The 17,675-nt window shown below is 38.7% G+C and overlaps 1 protein-coding gene across 1 annotated transcript in view; it reads right to left on the bottom strand.

Annotated features, from left to right (window-relative positions):
* The window catches only part of NSMAF (neutral sphingomyelinase activation associated factor), a 54,160-nt gene that overhangs the window by 24,726 nt on the left and 11,759 nt on the right, over positions 1 to 17,675 (bottom strand). Inside the window, exons 2-12 of the mRNA XM_067553729.1 lie at positions 15,202 to 15,291; positions 15,006 to 15,084; positions 14,848 to 14,915; positions 14,723 to 14,759; positions 10,940 to 10,990; positions 4,868 to 4,939; positions 4,346 to 4,393; positions 4,197 to 4,249; positions 3,503 to 3,632; positions 2,287 to 2,358; positions 796 to 904 (exon numbers count right to left, since the gene is read on the bottom strand). Coding sequence (XP_067409830.1) covers positions 796 to 904; positions 2,287 to 2,358; positions 3,503 to 3,632; positions 4,197 to 4,249; positions 4,346 to 4,393; positions 4,868 to 4,939; positions 10,940 to 10,990; positions 14,723 to 14,759; positions 14,848 to 14,915; positions 15,006 to 15,084; positions 15,202 to 15,291 — 809 coding nt within the window. The remainder of the gene's footprint in view (positions 1 to 795; positions 905 to 2,286; positions 2,359 to 3,502; positions 3,633 to 4,196; positions 4,250 to 4,345; positions 4,394 to 4,867; positions 4,940 to 10,939; positions 10,991 to 14,722; positions 14,760 to 14,847; positions 14,916 to 15,005; positions 15,085 to 15,201; positions 15,292 to 17,675) is intronic.

Here is a 17,675-nt window from a genome sequence, read left to right as displayed (position 1 = left end):
TATTAGCCAATCTGGTACCACAGTGTAGTTTTAATCCCTCTAATGAATGGCTGGCATTCATCAACTCTTTTTCTAAAGAGCAAAGAAGCCAGCAATTAAGATGGAAGATAAAATCTTCTTCAACTGAAAGGCAGTTACAGAAGTTGCTGCAAGCTGCTGTAGAAGACAATAGGTCTCTTAACACTACCAAAGGCTATGGCTACACTATGAGAGCTTATAGCGCTGCTCGTGCAAATGATCTCAGCTGACAGGAGAGAGCTCTCCCATTGACTTCATTACTTCAGCCCCCGCAAGCAGCGGAAGCTATGCTGGCAGGAGAAGCTCCCCCAATGATATAGTGCTGTCCACACGGGTGCTTAGGTCAGTGTAACTTTTGTCACTCGGGGGGTGGCTTATTCACACCCAAGCAACATAGCTTATACCGACATAAGCTGTAGTGTGAATATAGTCTCCCACAAAGCATCTCAGCTGAATTTTATCTCCAGCTGTGAAAGTAAAATCCATAAGGATCTCTTTAGTACAGTACGTATCAAGCTGCATAGCTAAAAGAAAGACTTTCACTTATGCACTATATCCTCAGCTTTCATAACTAGTTTTATTAATAGAAGCAAACTATTATGACACAGTTATAGAGAATATTGTAACATTTATTTCAGATTCTGCCTACCCACACCCAAAATATTTCTGGCAGAGGAAGCTGTAACCTACCTCTTCCCATACATAGAAACAACAGGCCCCAGCATATTCCCCACAAGGGAAAGAAGTAGAACATTTAATAAATAAATGTTTTCAAACCTAGATATGTTGCAATATAGAAATAAAGCTCATCTCGATCTTGAGAGTTGTAGAATTTTAAGTAGATGTCAGAACACAGGTCATTTTCTGTGCAAAATACTTCTAGACCCTACAAAATTAAAGGAGAAAAATTAAATCTAGAAATTCAGTGACAAGCTCTACTACCCATGTTACTAACAGCAAATTTCAGTTAGTGATGTCCAAAATTTAAGGTTGCTGACAAACTTATTATATGGAAAAAGTTTTGCCTAAGTATTGCCTAATATTTTGCCTTTCGTAAAGATTTCTCCTCTCTTCAACCACATACATATGAACTTTCCTCTAATCAGAGTATGAGTTTATGGCTGTCCTCAATTGATCCAAAGGAGATAATCTAATAATTTCATATACAATACACAGTACACATTTTAATTTTATAAAATATGTACTAAGTGACTGGAACAACTCCAAAGTGAGCCCCTTTGGGTCCAGGACACACAGTTTAATCTAGAGTTTATATTCACATTATGTTAAAACTGAAACAAAAGTGTACAACCAAGATTTGTAGAACTGTTGTGCCACCCCTTTACTACTCTCTCACATCAGCCATGTAACCGAACACAATTTCCTTCTTGTACTTCGAGATTATATATTACCTTTATAAGTAACATTTACCTAGCTGGCCATAATGCAGAAGAATATGTAGTTTAAAAAGTCATTGTCAATACACCCCAAATCTGGGCATTGTAAAGCCACGGAATTTAAACCCAGTTACTTTATGGCAGAAAAAAGAAAGAAGGTATGTTACTTCACTGCAAAAGAACTGTAATATAGGTCAGTAGAATCTAAGAACATACTTAAATTTCTATCACACACTGGAATAATTAGAAAATTAAGTACAATCCTGTAAGTGGCTTCTTAACATAAGATCTGGATTAGTCTCTACTGACACCAAACTGAAATACTAATTTAAAAAGTAACCATGGAAGAAGCCTCCAACAGCTCAGACAGTTCACTGTTCCTTTCCGTTTGTAATTCATTTCTACCTTGCTAACAAAGCATCCTAAATGGTGGGGGAAAATTGCAGCCCTTTTCTTAATTCATGCTCAGAGAGCAAGATGAAGAGTTACTTTGGCCTAGTCTAAACTGCCCCTGGCAGTTGACGGGAGATACACAAGCTATGTAATAACTTGCGTCTTATCGACTTACTTACGTTGCCATACTGCAGTGTCTTCACTGCACTGCATTGATGGAAGATGCCCTCTGGTCAATGCAGCCTTACTCCTTTTGGGCAGGTTGCTTAACAGTGTTGACCAGAGAGCACTTCTGGGATCGATTGAGCAGGTCTCCACAGCCCGCTCAATTGATTCCGCAGCATCGATCCCAAGGACCTGGCAGCATAGACGTACCCTTTTTCTCCTGTACACTAACAATTTTAGTTGGATAGATTCAGAGAAAATGTGAAAGGTAATAAACAATATACGTAGCTACAAGTAAACAATGCCAGCTCACCAATGGCATTAGACCATGTCTTCTTTTGTAGATGCGACGGACACTGTGCATAGTTATGTGAACCACAGGTTTCTATGAAATAAAAATTGAGACGTACCCCAAAAGCATTAATTTTCCACAGGTTCTTATATATGATACCAGTAACATGCAGGGAAACTAAACAAGGATTTTTTGTTTATAGATATGTAATGTCCTGGAGGCAAGATTTATCCTCCACATTAGAGAAGAAACTACCTCCGTTCCCCTAACGAAAGTTATTTTGTAGGAGAAATAATTACTTTGTAATTGGCAGCTGCCCAAACTTGAGAGGTAACTCCATTGTTTATAGTGCATTCTAAAAATTTTCTCAGATGACAGTAGTCACACAACAGTAGAAGGTAAAATCGAGGAAGTTGTCAGAATATGGAAAGAGTAAGCTTGCTGAGAAAAATATTTGCTAGCTATGGACAAAGATAAAATAGCATTTCTTTCACATTACACAGCATAAGGTGGCAGTGGATCTGACTTTAGGACATTACAAATGCATAGTGAGTGGTAATCTATTGTAGTTCAGGAACAGATTTTTAAACAATTGTTTTAGAATAATTTTGCCTCTTAGTGCAATCAAAAAAAACCACCAAACAATCCCACACACAATGAAGCAATGATCAGCCAGTTTAATCTACCATTTCCGAACCCCCCTGCAGTAAAAAAAAATGTTCAGGGGGCCAGGAAGTGTAGAGCTCCCTACATGTAACTAACCTTGTTCAGTTTGAACCAGACACAGAACGTACACAAACCTCCATTGTGCAGGGACAGTACTTCAGAATAAGGTCCTACAAATTGTAGAGTTACATGAAATATTCCTACAAGGAAAATCTACCATGCAATTTAATAATTGCTGTTAGGCCAGCAATCCAATGAACGTAATTTCCCTCTGACAAATCAAAAAGTAAGAACAATGTTTTCATCCCAATGAAATAGTCAAGATCAAAAACAGTCCCTGTAATTAAAGTGATATGTATAATATTGCATATGAAGAGTCAACACAGGAAAACTGCAAAAAACTGAATGGTTATTACTTTAATCAACATAACAAATGATTTCTTCTTAGACACTTATTGCATGTGTTCCAAGAAGAAGGATTTTCTTATGATGAATAATCTAGAAAAAATAAATTATATATGGTACACAAGAGCAAGTTGGAGAAATCACACATGAAATTTTGTTTACTTACAGGATACCCATTAAGAGGCTGGAAATACAGGTTTGCATCAGTGATGCATACATGCCCTGGATTAGTCACCAGTGGTGTCACCATTTCTGCTTCACATTCCATGTGTAAGGTTTCAGAAACATTTTGAAATCTGAGAAAAGTAAAAATAAAAAACAAAAACACAGAAGTCAATGTATCTGTTACTGGTTTCTGCTTTACTGAAATGGTCACAAACTGCTCTAAAAATCTTTCTACTTGCACCTTATTGCATGCCTAAAGCAGGTTCTCTGAAAAATGTACCAGAATCCTCTCCCCATCTTCCCTGCTACTCCAAAGTGGAAGTTGTTACACAGTCTCCATCACACTCTGAAGCAGCCATCATTTAAACCATTGGCATCTTCACACACATGGCTGCATTTTTCAGAGGCTGTTCAGAAATGCCATATTTCCACCCAAAACTCATGGACACAAAGGACTCAGAACAGTATGAAGATGTATAAAAAGGTAACAACTAAATTTAACTTTATAGTGGAGAATTTTCCATACAAAGTGCTACAATACTAAGTCATAATGCAAAGAGAAGTAAGATCTTCTAAATTGAAATGCAAATGCTGTGGTAAAGAAGGTTTTGCTAAACACTTTAAACAAGCTAATTAGCTTTTGTTAATCTTTAAACAAACTTGAACTTTATACTAACAAATAATCAGAAACATACCTGTTTTTATCAAATGATGTTCTAGCCAAACGTGACTGCAATATAGCAGTTATCTAATGAAAAAAGGTTAAAATGTTTTGTATTCTTAACTGCAGTTGGATCATCATCATTAAAAACAAACATGCCCTTAAAATATGTCGAGAATTTACCATGGCAGCCTGATCTCCCAGCTTGTCCAGGTGAGAGGCCCGGTGGAGCTATTAAAAAAGGAGTTAAAATTAATTGTTTTTGGTAAATTTAGAAATATCATATAGATTCATACCAAAATCATTAGAAGTAGAGAGCATTTGGCAGACTTGCACACTGACTGCTAACAGAGAAATGACATGCATTAATTTGAAAAATTATTGTTCAGGTCTATTGTTCATATTTGAAGACATTTTGATATCTAGCCTACACAGACAAGCACCCAACAAGAAATAAAGAAGTTTTCTAACAGAGAAGTAGAAGGCAGATTTCAGAATTAGCACTATGTTTGATTTGTGTACTTTATCACAGGTGCTCCAAGCAAATTGGTAATATTCTTAGGCAAGTGTCCTAAATCCTTTGATTTGCCTTCAGAAGATGAAGCTCTTCAAACTATTTGCTTAAAGAAAGGTTCTACTTCTATAACGTAGTCCAAAATTTGATGATGTGGTGGCTAAGTTTGCAAAGCTATCAAGCAGTTGTACCTGAAGTAGAGTCTGTATAACATCATCCACCTTCCCAGCAACATCCAACTGAAAGAGGTATTCAGTTTTACCCTAACAAAAGGACAAAAAGTATGTTTAATACTGGATGATAAACTATAATTAAGCATAGTACTAAAAGACCACACTCTCTAGACAAAATGTATTTTAAAAGAAGGTGGCATTCCTGAACGATTTTGGATTTCATACCCATGACAAATATACTGTAGATTACAAAATGCAGCTTTGTTGGAGTAAATTGGCTTTTTAAGTGGTATTTAGCAAGCTAGTCAGTATTTAATAAACACTTTGAGACAAGTTTTCAGATTATTATAGAGTTAGAAGAAAAAGCTTTTAAATGTTTGTGCACCTAAAACAGGTCAACATTTTTATTTGTAACTTTAGGAAAAACGGTTACTAACGTTCTGTAACTGTTGTTCTTTGAGATGTGTCGCTTATGTCCATTACAACGTAGGCGTGTGCTCGCCCCAAGCACCACTGCTGGCAAGTTTTTCCCTCAATGATATCCATCTGGTCAGCTGTGGTGCCCCCTGAAGTCACTTCCTCATAGCGCCCATATATAGGGCTCTGCCACCCCACCACCCCCTCAGTTCTTTCTTGCCAGTTAACTGACAGAGGGACAGATGGGGGGGGGAGGGGAGAAGAGGGAGGAGAGTGCAATGGACATGAGCAACACGTCTCCAAGAACAAGAGTAATGGAAGATTTGTAATGGATTTTTCTTCATGTGCTTCCTCATGTCCACTCCAATGTAGGTGACTTCCAAGTAAATGTAGGAGGAGGGTTCAGAGTTTATTGACAAGAGGACTAGAGCACCACTCTGCCAAATCCAGCATCGTCTCTGGCCTACGGAGTGACGGCATAAGGAGTTGCAAAAGTGTGGACCGAAGACCACGTTGCTGTGCTACAGGTGTTCTGGATGGAAACCTGTGCTGTGAATGCAGCTGAAGATGCTTGTGCCCTTGTGGAATGTGCATCATGGCCGGAGCAGGGACCTTCGCCAGGTCATAGCATGTGTAGATACAGGAAGTGATGCACGATGAAATTCTCTGGGCTGAGATTTGAAGACCTTTCATCCTGTCTGCCACTGCCACAAAACGTTGAGTAGTTTTTCTAAACAATTTAGTCCTTTCTACGGAGAAAGCAAACGTCCCTCTGACACCTAGTGAATGAAGTCTCTGTTCCTGTTTATAGGTGTGCGGCCCCAAATAGAAGACTGGGAGAAATATGTCCTGATTATTATGGAATTGTGACACCACCTTTGGGAGGAAGGCTGGGTGAGGGCACAGTTGGACCTTGTCCTTGAAGAAGACCATGTATAGAGATTCTGAAGTAAGGGCCCACATTTCTGAGACCCTTCTGGCCAAGGTAATGGCCACCAGGAAGGCCACTTTCCAGGACGAGCAAAATAGAGAACATGTTTCCAAGGGTTCGAATGGCAGACCGGTGAGCCTTGATTATACAAGGCTGAGGTCCCAGGGCAGGATAGGCTGTCTCACCTGTGGGTGCAGTCTGTCTAGCCCTTTGACAAATGACTACAGATCAAGTTTGCAAAGACAGATCCAGGCCAAAATCATGGCTAGATGGACTCTAATCGATTACACCGATAGCCCTTGCTGCTTCAGGTGTAGCAAGTAGTCCAAAATACATGGTACTGATGATTATGTGAGTGAGACACCTCTCTGCACTGACCAGATCGAGAACTTCTTCCACTCTGCCAGGTACATAGCTCTAGTGGACAGCTTTCTTCTCCCTAAAAGAACTTCTTGAACTGAGCCTGAGCATGCTAGCTCCAAGGGGTTCAGTCATGGAGCTTCCAGGCCATGAGATGAAGAGACTTGAGGTTTGGGTAATACAAGCATCTGTGGTCTTGGGAGATGAGATCTGGAAATGGAGGTAGGCTGATTGGTGTTTCCACCGAGAGGTCCAGAAGGGTGGTAAACCAGTGTTGACATGGTCAGGCCGGGCTATCAAGATCAGGCTCATTCCCTCCTCCCTGACCTTCAGCAGGACCTTGTGTATGAGAGGAATAGTGTGGGAATTCATAGAAGAGATGTTTTTTCCAGGGAGAAGAAACATCTGTGAGTGAGCATGCATTGTGATTCAGAAAGGAACAGAACTGTAGACACTTCCTGTTGTGTCTTGTCACAAACAAGTCTATCTGGGGAGTTCCCCACTTCTGGAAATATTCTTCACGACATCTGGGTGGATGGGACCATTCTTGATTGGAAAAGGATCTGCTGAGATGACCTGCTAGCTCATTCTGTGCCCCCAGGACATAGGATATGCAGAATTCCCACAGGCAGAGAGCTTTCTGGCACAGGTGAGAGGAGTGTGTTCCACCCTGTCTGTTTATATAGAACATCGCTGTTGTGTTGTCTGTAAGCACACATTTGTAAGCACACATTTGCACTGCTCTGAGTTCCCTAACATTGATATGTAGTCATCCTAAGAGGGCGCAATAGATGGTCTTGCCACTGTCTCATTGGAGAGGAAGAGGAAGACGTCTCAACAGGCACAAGACATCGTTCTTCCCCTTCAGCACCGGAGAGATCCCGTGGTACCGGGTCCTGGAGTTCGGTGCCATTTTTGGTAGCGGTTCATGGTTCCTGTACCAAGGGAAATGGTGGAGGAGCTCTACTCTCTGAAACAACAAAATATGATCTCCTAGACTGCAACCCCATGACTAGTTGAAACACCCAGGGATTCCAGAAGGATCACTGCTGAGGCATTTTCCACTGCACGGGCCAGGATATTGGCAGGAAACCCTGGTTCATGTCAGCCATTGGGTAACAGCAGCTGGACTGGTGTTGGCTCCCGCAGGAGGTGTAAGACTCTGTCTCGGAGTCCAACTGCAAGAAGTCGCTTCTCAGTGACCATGGTAGAGCCATACCAACCAGGGCCAGAGAGTGTTGCCAGGGATGAAGAGAGGAGAAAGGTGCTGGGCCATCATGACCAGCTTTCCTTTTCATGGCACCTGGGGGCTCAGTGCCATGGTAGCTCTTGTGGTAGCTGTGGTGCCAGTTCCCACCTGGCAGGTGATGGCGGTACTGGGAGTGATGGTAGTTTCCTCACTGCCCCAAATGCCTCTGGCATAGATAGTAATGCTAGGACTGAACTGTAACGTCTCTCGCTGGGGGGAGTCCAACAGTACCGGATTCAATGGGTCGCTTCCCGGGGCCAGAGTCAACAGTACCATGCTGGCAGCTGGTGTGTCTGAGTGGCCCAGAACGGGTTGCATTCTGCCAGCTTCCCTGTGGCCAGTGGACATCGGGGTTGGGGAGCATCTCTGGTCAGTCTTCATCTGCTTCTTCCTTGGCACCAGCGATTGGGAGCAGTGCCAAGAGTTCCACTGAGACATGGACCTCCTCTGCACTGGAGATACCTGATGGTCACGAGAGTCCCAGAATGCAGAAAAGGAGTCCTTTTTTGGTGTTGGAGAGGCCGAGCTATGCTGGCTCTGATAAACTGGAGCGCTTCTCACCAAAGTTGAAGTGCTCGCTGGCTTGGCTCTAAGGGAGGGGTGGAGAGTTGCCTCCAGGAGGAGGAATTGAGCCTTTGATCCCTGTCCTTTTTGGTACAGGGCTTGAACCCCTTATAAATTCTGCAGTGCTCCCACAGGTGAGACACCCCTAAACACTTAAGGTAGCTAGAATAGGGGTCACTAATAGATATGGGCTTAGGGCACCCTAGGGACTGAGGCATGCCCTGGTGCTGGAGAAGGGGTAACCCCGCTAAGCAGGGTTCTCCAATCTAACTAACTACTAAATTAAAACTAAATTCTAACCACTATAAACTATATACAGGTAAAGAAAACCAAAGTCCACTGAGAGAAGTACTTGTGTGAATGCAAGGACGAGGAGTTCCAGCGACCATCACGAGTAGTAAGAAGGAACTGAGGGGGCGGAGGAGTGGCAAAGCCCTATATACCAGCGCTAATTGACCTGACGGATACCACTGAGGGAAAAACTTTCTGGTGGTGGTGCTCAGGGCGAGCACACACCTACACTGGAATGGACATGAGCAAGCACTTGAAGAAGAAACAATATATGCTTATCTAGCAACTGATATGTTTATTGTAGGATATGTTTAATGCTAATGTATACCTTTTAGACAAAAGTTTCTAATCTATAACATCTTTAAAGATCAGGCTATTCAGGTTAATTGCAATACAGGTCTCTGAATGAGGAAGGAGAATATGTATAATGGAAAAACACTGAACATTAAAAACAAGGTTCAATTTTAACTCTCTACATTTTAGGTCTGCACTCTACTGTGACACATCAAGGAGTTCAAAGAATCTTCTGATAACCGTCAAATAAAAATATATAAAATAAACTCCTGTGATTTTTTTTCAAATATAACCTAATGAGGCAAGATGAAGAGTAAGAGGTATTTGGAGACATTGGGAGAAACACAATGAAAGATTTATCTTGCAGAAGAGCCGCTTTTCAGGCTCAAAGAACTAGTGAGATCTGAATTATTTTCAACTCAATTTCACAGTCACAGTTCACAGAAAGTGGAAAGCAATCCAACTGAGGAGAAAAAATAATGAAATGTTTGATAGTGAAGAAAATATGAAGTCTTAAAGAACTTGGGTGGGAATGAAGAGAAAGAGTGTTGAACAATAAAGTATTTCTGGTGCTAGACTGAAAAGAAGACCCGCACAGCAGGTTTTAGCAACTGCACCTTTCCTTCAATGGCTAGGAGTGGCTCTGGGAGATCAAGAGGCCTTCACAAGCTTTAAAACTAGAGAATAGTGTAGTGGGTTATTTAGAGCCATCACCGGCAAAAGGTATCTCATCCATCTCCCCATTCACATGGGAACTCAGGATATTCTGATTTGTTGGAGAATGCTACTTAGGTGCTAAATGGAGAGGATGAGTGGAGTTTCAAAACACATACACCTCAACTTAGCACCAGAGCAAAGTACTCAGGTGAGCGTCTAGAATTAGTAATCATTCGGGGAGAGGATAGGTTTGGCAACAACAAAGTGAGTCCCTGAAGCTATAGAGGAAACACTAAGTTTCTTGTTTTAACATGCAGCAATACAGTCACATCTCTTTATGGTGTTAGTTATGATTCCCTATCACTCACATAAATAAGGATTAATTAGAAACAGAAAAGACAGGGACCAGACAGGAAAAATCAGCTCCAGTAGATAAAGATAACTGAAATGAACTGAACCAAAACATTTCCTCTCAACTATTTAGCCTTCAGTAAGTTTGAATTCTGGAGTAAGGACTCAATCTCTTCCTGTGTCTAACTTCCTACAATCTCTTCCCCTACAAGATCAATCCAGCTGGGTTTGTTGTTGTTTGGGACCTTTTCCTGCCAATAAGGTTTTGTTGTCTGTGCTGCCAACGTACTGCTGGCGAATCAGGTAGAAGGCAGTGCAACAAGATTTTCACTATTTTCCCTAACTTTTAAGGGTGCTTGTGTTTTATGACTAGAGATGTAGTTAACAGAAAGAGTACACAGAAGACATAAAACAGTTGTGAAGGAAGCAAGACTGCATTTCCAAGACATGTTGCTGTTCATTATAGATATAGAAATTTGTGGGATGTGTTATTCTTAAAGTCTTGCTCTTAACAGAAGGAAGGTAGAATATCTTGAGCAATTTAAACAATTCTTGTGCCTGCTCATTCTTTTCCAGTAACCCTTGTGTAACAACGAGGTTTGTTGGTATTTAGTGCTTATGTTATTTCACAGCAAATTTATAAAAGCTCATTTCTTTGCACTGCATTTTCTTTCATTTGCCTTTTCTTGATCTGGTTTAACCTAGCGATGGAAAAGTTTTATATGCATCCAGAGTTTGTTTCAATACCAAGTCATAGCAGCCTTAGACCTTTGATAATGATACATCATGCATGCATTAAGGCAAATACCCAGACACCATTTATTATATAGTGCAAAGAGGTACTTATGAGTACTTTGTATTTGTTCCCATAAACTTCAGATGGCAATTAAATAAATAATCTTGCTCTTTCAGGAACAAGAGCATAGTTCATATAAAATCCTTAAATCGTTAAAAATAATTAAAAATGTCTACTTACTCTTTCAGTTTTATAGGGTGCAATAACATTTTGTTCTTTAATGAGAAAAGCCTGAAAAAAGATAAAAGATCATTTGGCCAGAATATGCTTTGACCATAAATTTTCTATGAATTATATTGTTTGGTGACAATGTGCGGATAAAGTGTGTGCGGTCAAGATGTGTATGTGGAGGTCTGTGCAGGGAGGAGAGATCTTCTATTAACTTGGGGTGGAAGCAAAAGGGGGATGACAGTGACAAGAGAGTAGGAGCATAGGAATCGTCAGTGGCCCATCTGATATCCTATTGCCAAAAGTGGCCACTACCAGATGCTTCAGAGTAAGGTGCAAGAAACTGAGAAATGGACAATTGTAGCACTACCATTTATAGGGAAAATTTCTTCCTAAAACTCTTCATTTAGGAATTGGCTTATGTCCGGCAGCATGAGGATTTGTATCCATTCTTAAACTTTGCAGCTTTTGCTTTGTTTTTTAATCCCATCTGATTAGTCTTGGCAGAACTCTATTTATTTATTTTTGTAATGATTTTGATGGATAATATCAATGTTTATTTTTAAGCTTTTTATTGATTAAATTTTCACAGCTGCAGGAAATTATGGAAGGGGAAGGGTTACATAATAATTATTTAATGACAGTAGATGTTGAGATTCAAAAACTTAAAGCTTTATTACGGTTAAAACACAACTTGTTGGCTGCACTGTTTTGTTAAGTTATGTCAAAAGATCAAAGAAAGAAACAAATATTAATAAGGTCTGTTATATTAAATGTTTTTTCACTCAGTTAGCTATATCCAGAATTTAAGTTTTTGTTAGCATGGCAGGTTCACTGGCGATATTGCTGAATAAACTCATTTTTATATACATATGAAGGCATTTGGGTTTCCAATGTCAGTAGCAGTGAAAGACTAAAACTGATGTAAGAACAGGTTTAACAAGTTATAGACACTTTCTGGTTTTAAATACAGTCAACTACTATTAAGCAAGACAGAAACAGGATTCCACTCTCTTGCTTTGAGTGACTTTTGGATTTCTGCTAGTGAGAGCTATCAATTTTCAGCAATATGATCACCACTTACAAAAGGTACAAGCATTCAATTTAACCAAGATGTTAATTTCTTAAACATCTTTTTTGATTTAGTTGATTTTTATTTGCTAAAAGACACCACAAAAGTTATAGGATTAAATGCAATGTAAGCAAAGAGCACTGAAGTCTAACTATATTTATTGGAAGGATATTTGATACACAGCCTTTTCCTAGACATTTTTTGCAGTTAACATTTGTAATGTTCTTCTCTGAATTAGTCTTAACATTTTAAATCAAACTAATATTCCAAGCTGTCTTCACTTTCAAGGCCCTTCACATGGCCTCTCTCTCATTCACTCTCAAGATTCATAGATTACAAGGCCAGAAGGGTACATTGAAAAGATGCTACCTCACACCTCCAATTGGCCACCTTTAAATTTTCAAAAAAGTACCTTTATGCTTTCTCTCATATTGCCCTTCACGCTTGGGAGCAGCTCCCTGTAAACATCCAGAAAGATACCTCACTATCCCCTTTCAAAAACTCTCCTTTTTAGTGATGCCTACAAAAAACTTGATAATGGTTAGATGCTGGTGTTCTGAGAGCACTATCTGACCAATTTTGATTCACTGTTTCCTTGAACTCCCCCACCTACCTCTCTGTAGACATCTATTATCTCTTGTTTAATAATTAGATTTTAATCTCTTTGGGACAGGAACTATCTTTTTATTCTGTTTTTGTACATCATCTAGCACAGTGGGGTCCTGGTCCATGACTAGAGCTTGTAGGTGTTCTGGTAACAGACAGACAAACAAACAAAGCCCTATGAAAGCCCTGATCCTGCAACGAGCTCTGTGCAGGCACAGAGATTTGCCCACATTTCAGGATCGGGGCCTAAAACCTCACTAAGATTTGCTTACATTGCAGTTAGCTTGTATTATTGCATGTTAGATGAATATTTTACAGTTTGGAGAGTTCTCAAACAGATATCCCAAATTTAAATTAGCAAATAGAACATGAAGGTCGAAAGCAGCTGCATTACCAAACAAGCATAACAGAAAAGACACTTTCACGTTTTAACATATACTATTAATGCATCTGGTTATTCCTCAGAGATAACGAAAGCAGAAGTTTTTCAATAGTGTCTCGACAATCTCCAATGACCTTCACATTACAGCTCTTATTTCCTGTCTTTGTTTTGCAGCTATTATGGCATTGCTTTTCAGTTGTCCATTCTTCTCAGTCAAAACAAAAAGCTTCTTATTCAGTCATGCACTGGCAATGAGTTTTGAGTTTACAGAGAAAGTAATCCTTTCTGAGATTATATAGTAAATGTTCCATTATAACTCACTATAACTACAACTTCTTATAAGGTGGATGTAATAATGTCTAATTCGTATATACTAATAAATGTTTCTCTGCACGGAGTCCGACAGACATCAGAAAGTGTCAATTATATACATTTTATACACTCTAAATCCCCTCTCCTTTGAATAAAATACTTTCTATAACACACCTTTCATCCAAGGATTTCAATACTTTACAAGTATGATAGGGGAGAGGTGGTAGCATCCAACTACCCCATATTTAATTTGCCATACACTTTCCATTATAAAAGATGCTTTTGCACTTTTCTTTGAGAAACAGGCTTTGAGATAGTGTAAGAGGAATCCCCCTGGGACTGCAGATTGGGCTAACCTGTTTTGTGCTTCACAACTTTTGCAGCATAGTGGGGGACGAAAAGGAAAAACACAGTTCCACTCTTAGAACTTTGACTAAGTTTGCAGGACCAGTTGAAGACATCTTTATATTTGTAAATTGAGTACATTATATGTAAAAGTTTGACATGGAACCCCAACCCCATAATGCCATTTTCACAAAATCTCTACACTGAAAAGAGAATGACTAAATGTACTGGGTATAACTACGTAAGTATAACTGGTATAACTTTCTCATGTAAACACTCCTCTAATGACCGGCCCAAATCCCTTTTGAACTGTAGCAATTGCACTTTAATAGGGCAAAATCAAGATTACAATTGTGAAATCTGCCAGTGGACCAACATAAGAGATTTTTAATAGAGCTGGCTGAAAAAATGGGGTGAATTTTTTGACAAAAGATTTCATGAAAAGTATGTGCATTTTTTGGTGAAATCTTTCTAATTTTAAAATGTTTAGATCTGCTTTAATTTTTAATGAATCCTAGAGTGTGTAGCATTATTTACAAATTAGAATTAACTATATTCAAGACACTCCATGCTCTAACGTAACTTCCATACTTCATGACCAGTTACTGAAAAATTCAATGCACATGCAATACAAAGTCCAATGTTTTCTACTGGACTCTTTGAAAAGACAAATGGTGGTAGCGGAGTCAGAAAAACTGCAAGAGATGTAGAAAGACTCAAACAAGAAATATTAAAGCTGGCATACACCTCCCTAGTTATTTTAATAATAAAAGTGATCCTCTTGTAATCATTCATTTCTGCAAATATTATCTTCACTGGGCAATATGCAATAAAGCTCTGAGGTAAATTTAACTTATCTGACCATCTCTTCAAGAGTTATCTCAACATAACCTCAACTAAGTTTGAGTTGAACATGTGTTTTTTTTAATTTATTTATGAAAGATGTTAAGAAAGGTAATGTGGTATATTATTTTCTAGTTCATTGTGTCCAATTTTTTTTTTTTGGAAAATATTTAAAGGAATCCTAGAAAAACTTCTCTTAGTTATAAGGCAATAATTTATTATATGTATTTCTTACCTGATTGGATACAACAGAAATCCCTCCAGGTAAACACCTAAAATGCAGATAAGGGACTTGAAATACAAGTATTCAACTTATTAAAAACAAAAATATAAGTATCTGAACATCTTAAATTCACATACCATGTGAAAGGATTATTCGCTTCATTATCTTCTGGTGCTTCTATACTAATACAGTCTCTCAATGGGATCTGCAGCAAGTTATAGAAATACTTGTTTCTTTAAAAATATATTTTAAAAGAAAATGAATTAGTACCAAATGATCAGACCGCACAATTTACCTTAATAATGGGCTGGATTTTCTCATCTGGTTCAAAAATAACTGATTTTGAGCAGATTTTTAGTGAACCTCTGATTTTTCTAAAATTAAAAAAAGAAAGAAAGAAAGAAAAAGAAAAAAAATATTTGTGTAACTAAATTGAGATCCAATAGCTGAATGACTCCAGTGTAACTTTTAAAACACAAATGGCTTTCTACCTTTCATCTCTGCAGTCTTTGTTTATAATATGATTAGCCGTATGCTGTTCAAAGTAATATTCCTCCAGATTAAGAAGGAGCAGAGAAAACCTAGAAATAAAGAAGTGAGAGGAAAATGGTGTGTTGGGTTTTTTTTTTTTTCTTCCTGGAGGGATCAGACTCTATACTATTCTTATTAAAATACACTGCCACATGGGCAGGAGTAACACAATTAAGGACATGTTGAAAACTAGTTTCCCTAAAAAATACCACAATTGTGTTTTAGGCATTTCTGAAATGTTAAAACTCCATAAAACGGATCTATTATGCTCTGTTACTATGCTGGTCAAAAAAGCAATCCTGGTTGCCTATATGAACCCAGTAGAACCACAAAGGCCAGTATGGCTCAACATGATCAAGGTAAACCATGGAACAAGTCTTACCAAGAATACTTCACAGAAGCTGAACTCCCACCAGTTTGAAAGGAAACAGGAAGCAATCAACGATTTCAAAATAAGTAAGGCTTCTCTCTACCACACAGCCTTGAATCCATTTGATATTAGTGCACCATCACTTTAGATTTAGATGTTATTGAAAATATAAGGGAAGCATTATGTATATGCATAATCTTTTAAGATTAATAATAAAAGTTTTAAAAAAACTACACTGTCAAGATTGTTTGGGTAAACTGTGAGTTACCACTACAATTAATCCTTCTGAAAGCCCTTCTAGTACAGAAAGCAAATAAAAGAGCAATGTTTTTCCCTCCTTTTAGGCAAAATTATTTTCATTCCTTCTCAGTTCCATTATTTGGTATGAGTGAAAACTAGTGTCTGGCTCTTACCTGTAGGGTCTTTGAGAAACCAGAGAACTTTGAACGACAGATTTGTCTTAACAACAAAAAGTGGTCAGTTTTCTGGAAGCGTGTAAATCGACTGTGTTATGAGAAATTTGCCAAGTGTAAGAAACTTAACTAATTAACATCAGTTGTTAATGATATTAAATAGCTCAGCATTATACACATTACCAACTGATTCAAAGCCCACTGAAACCAAAGGAAATAGCTCCTTTGACTTCAACAGCTGTTGGGTTCAAGCCTTAAGCGACCTGCACCTAAAACTTCACTTTAAGTGTATCATAGGAAACGTGTAATATTATGAAGTTATGCTGCCTCCCTGTAAGTCAAGAGAATACACTTTTCATAGAGATGGTCACAAGTTGTAGGATGACTATGCAGTTTAACTGCTCACAAATACATTGATAGCAATGCTTCATACAATGAATATCTGATTAATCATTACTTCTTTGAGGATCAGTCAACATTTTATCATAAGTGTGGGACTGGAAGAAAAAATAGGAGACTGCTTTTAAAGGCAACAATACCCTTAAAACAGAAGACAAAGGAAAAGGACAACCTTGTTGAGTTAAACAAGAGGGGTCAAATAAGAAAAGAGATCAAGGGGCATGTCTACATAATGTTTTGGAGCTAACAGGAGTGAGCCTCTTAGCCTGGGTCAAGACACTCGTATCAACAGGGCTCGCACTAGCACTCTAAACATAGCTGTAGAGACAGCACTTTGAAATTGTGGCTCAGGCTGGAGCTCGGACTCTGAAGCCTAAGGAGGGGGAAAGGCTTCATATATTGGGCTTGAGCATTTCAAATCTAGTCAGCTGAAAGTACTGTTCTTGTACTATACCTGCCTGAGTCACGCTGCCATCAATTGAGGCCTAGGGGCTGTATTTTGAGAGGATACCTAAGATACATAGAATTACCATCTACTATTTCTGAAGAGACCAATGTGAAGATATTAATTATTTATTAAAATTATAATGATTTATTATTTGTATTATTATAGCAATAGAAAGCAAGAGCAAAGAGAACGTCATTTTAAAATGGAATCCACTAGAGAATACCAAAAGAGTACAGTTTTCCATTTTCAACACTATCCACTCAATACAACTTGTTAACTCCAGCCCGGCTGCTCAATGTACCTTTTTTCTGGATCTGGCAGTGACTATCCTACCAGTTCCAACATTACGACACCAATTGAAGTCAATTGAATATACAGAGCACTGGGACAGACATCTAGTATGGCCCACATGAATTGTTTCGACTATATTATGATGGAGCTGGTCACAGCAGAATAGTTAAGGTAGGGAACCAGATTTCAGTTCAACAAATCTTGGTGGTTTGCTACTTAGCAGACTGTCTGCAAAGGAGCTACATCCACAGAAACATTCTCCAGAAGGTGTTGATGGCACTCAGAAGGCACCAATGAAACTCTGGAGACTACTTAAGATCACAAGCTGGTCTCACTTCTTCAGTTAAAAATATTTACTGAAAGTGGTGGAAAAACCCTTATAGGATGCACAGCAGTACCTATGTGCACATTAAAAGAGGAGATGATGCGAGTTTTAGGAAAGGAATTCAGCTGATATTAATTTAACCTAATCAGACTGGTTGTGAAACAGGAAGTATTGTAATATTGTGTTTT

Source organism: Emydura macquarii, unplaced genomic scaffold (assembly GCF_026122565.2).
Source record: "Emydura macquarii macquarii isolate MOO-44397 ecotype Brisbane River unplaced genomic scaffold, CSIRO-AGI_Emac_v2 contig_1477, whole genome shotgun sequence".
Taxonomy (NCBI): domain Eukaryota; kingdom Metazoa; phylum Chordata; order Testudines; family Chelidae; genus Emydura; species Emydura macquarii.
The sequence above is the reverse complement of the archived record's forward strand: the minus strand, read 5'-3'. Positions and strand labels throughout refer to the sequence as shown.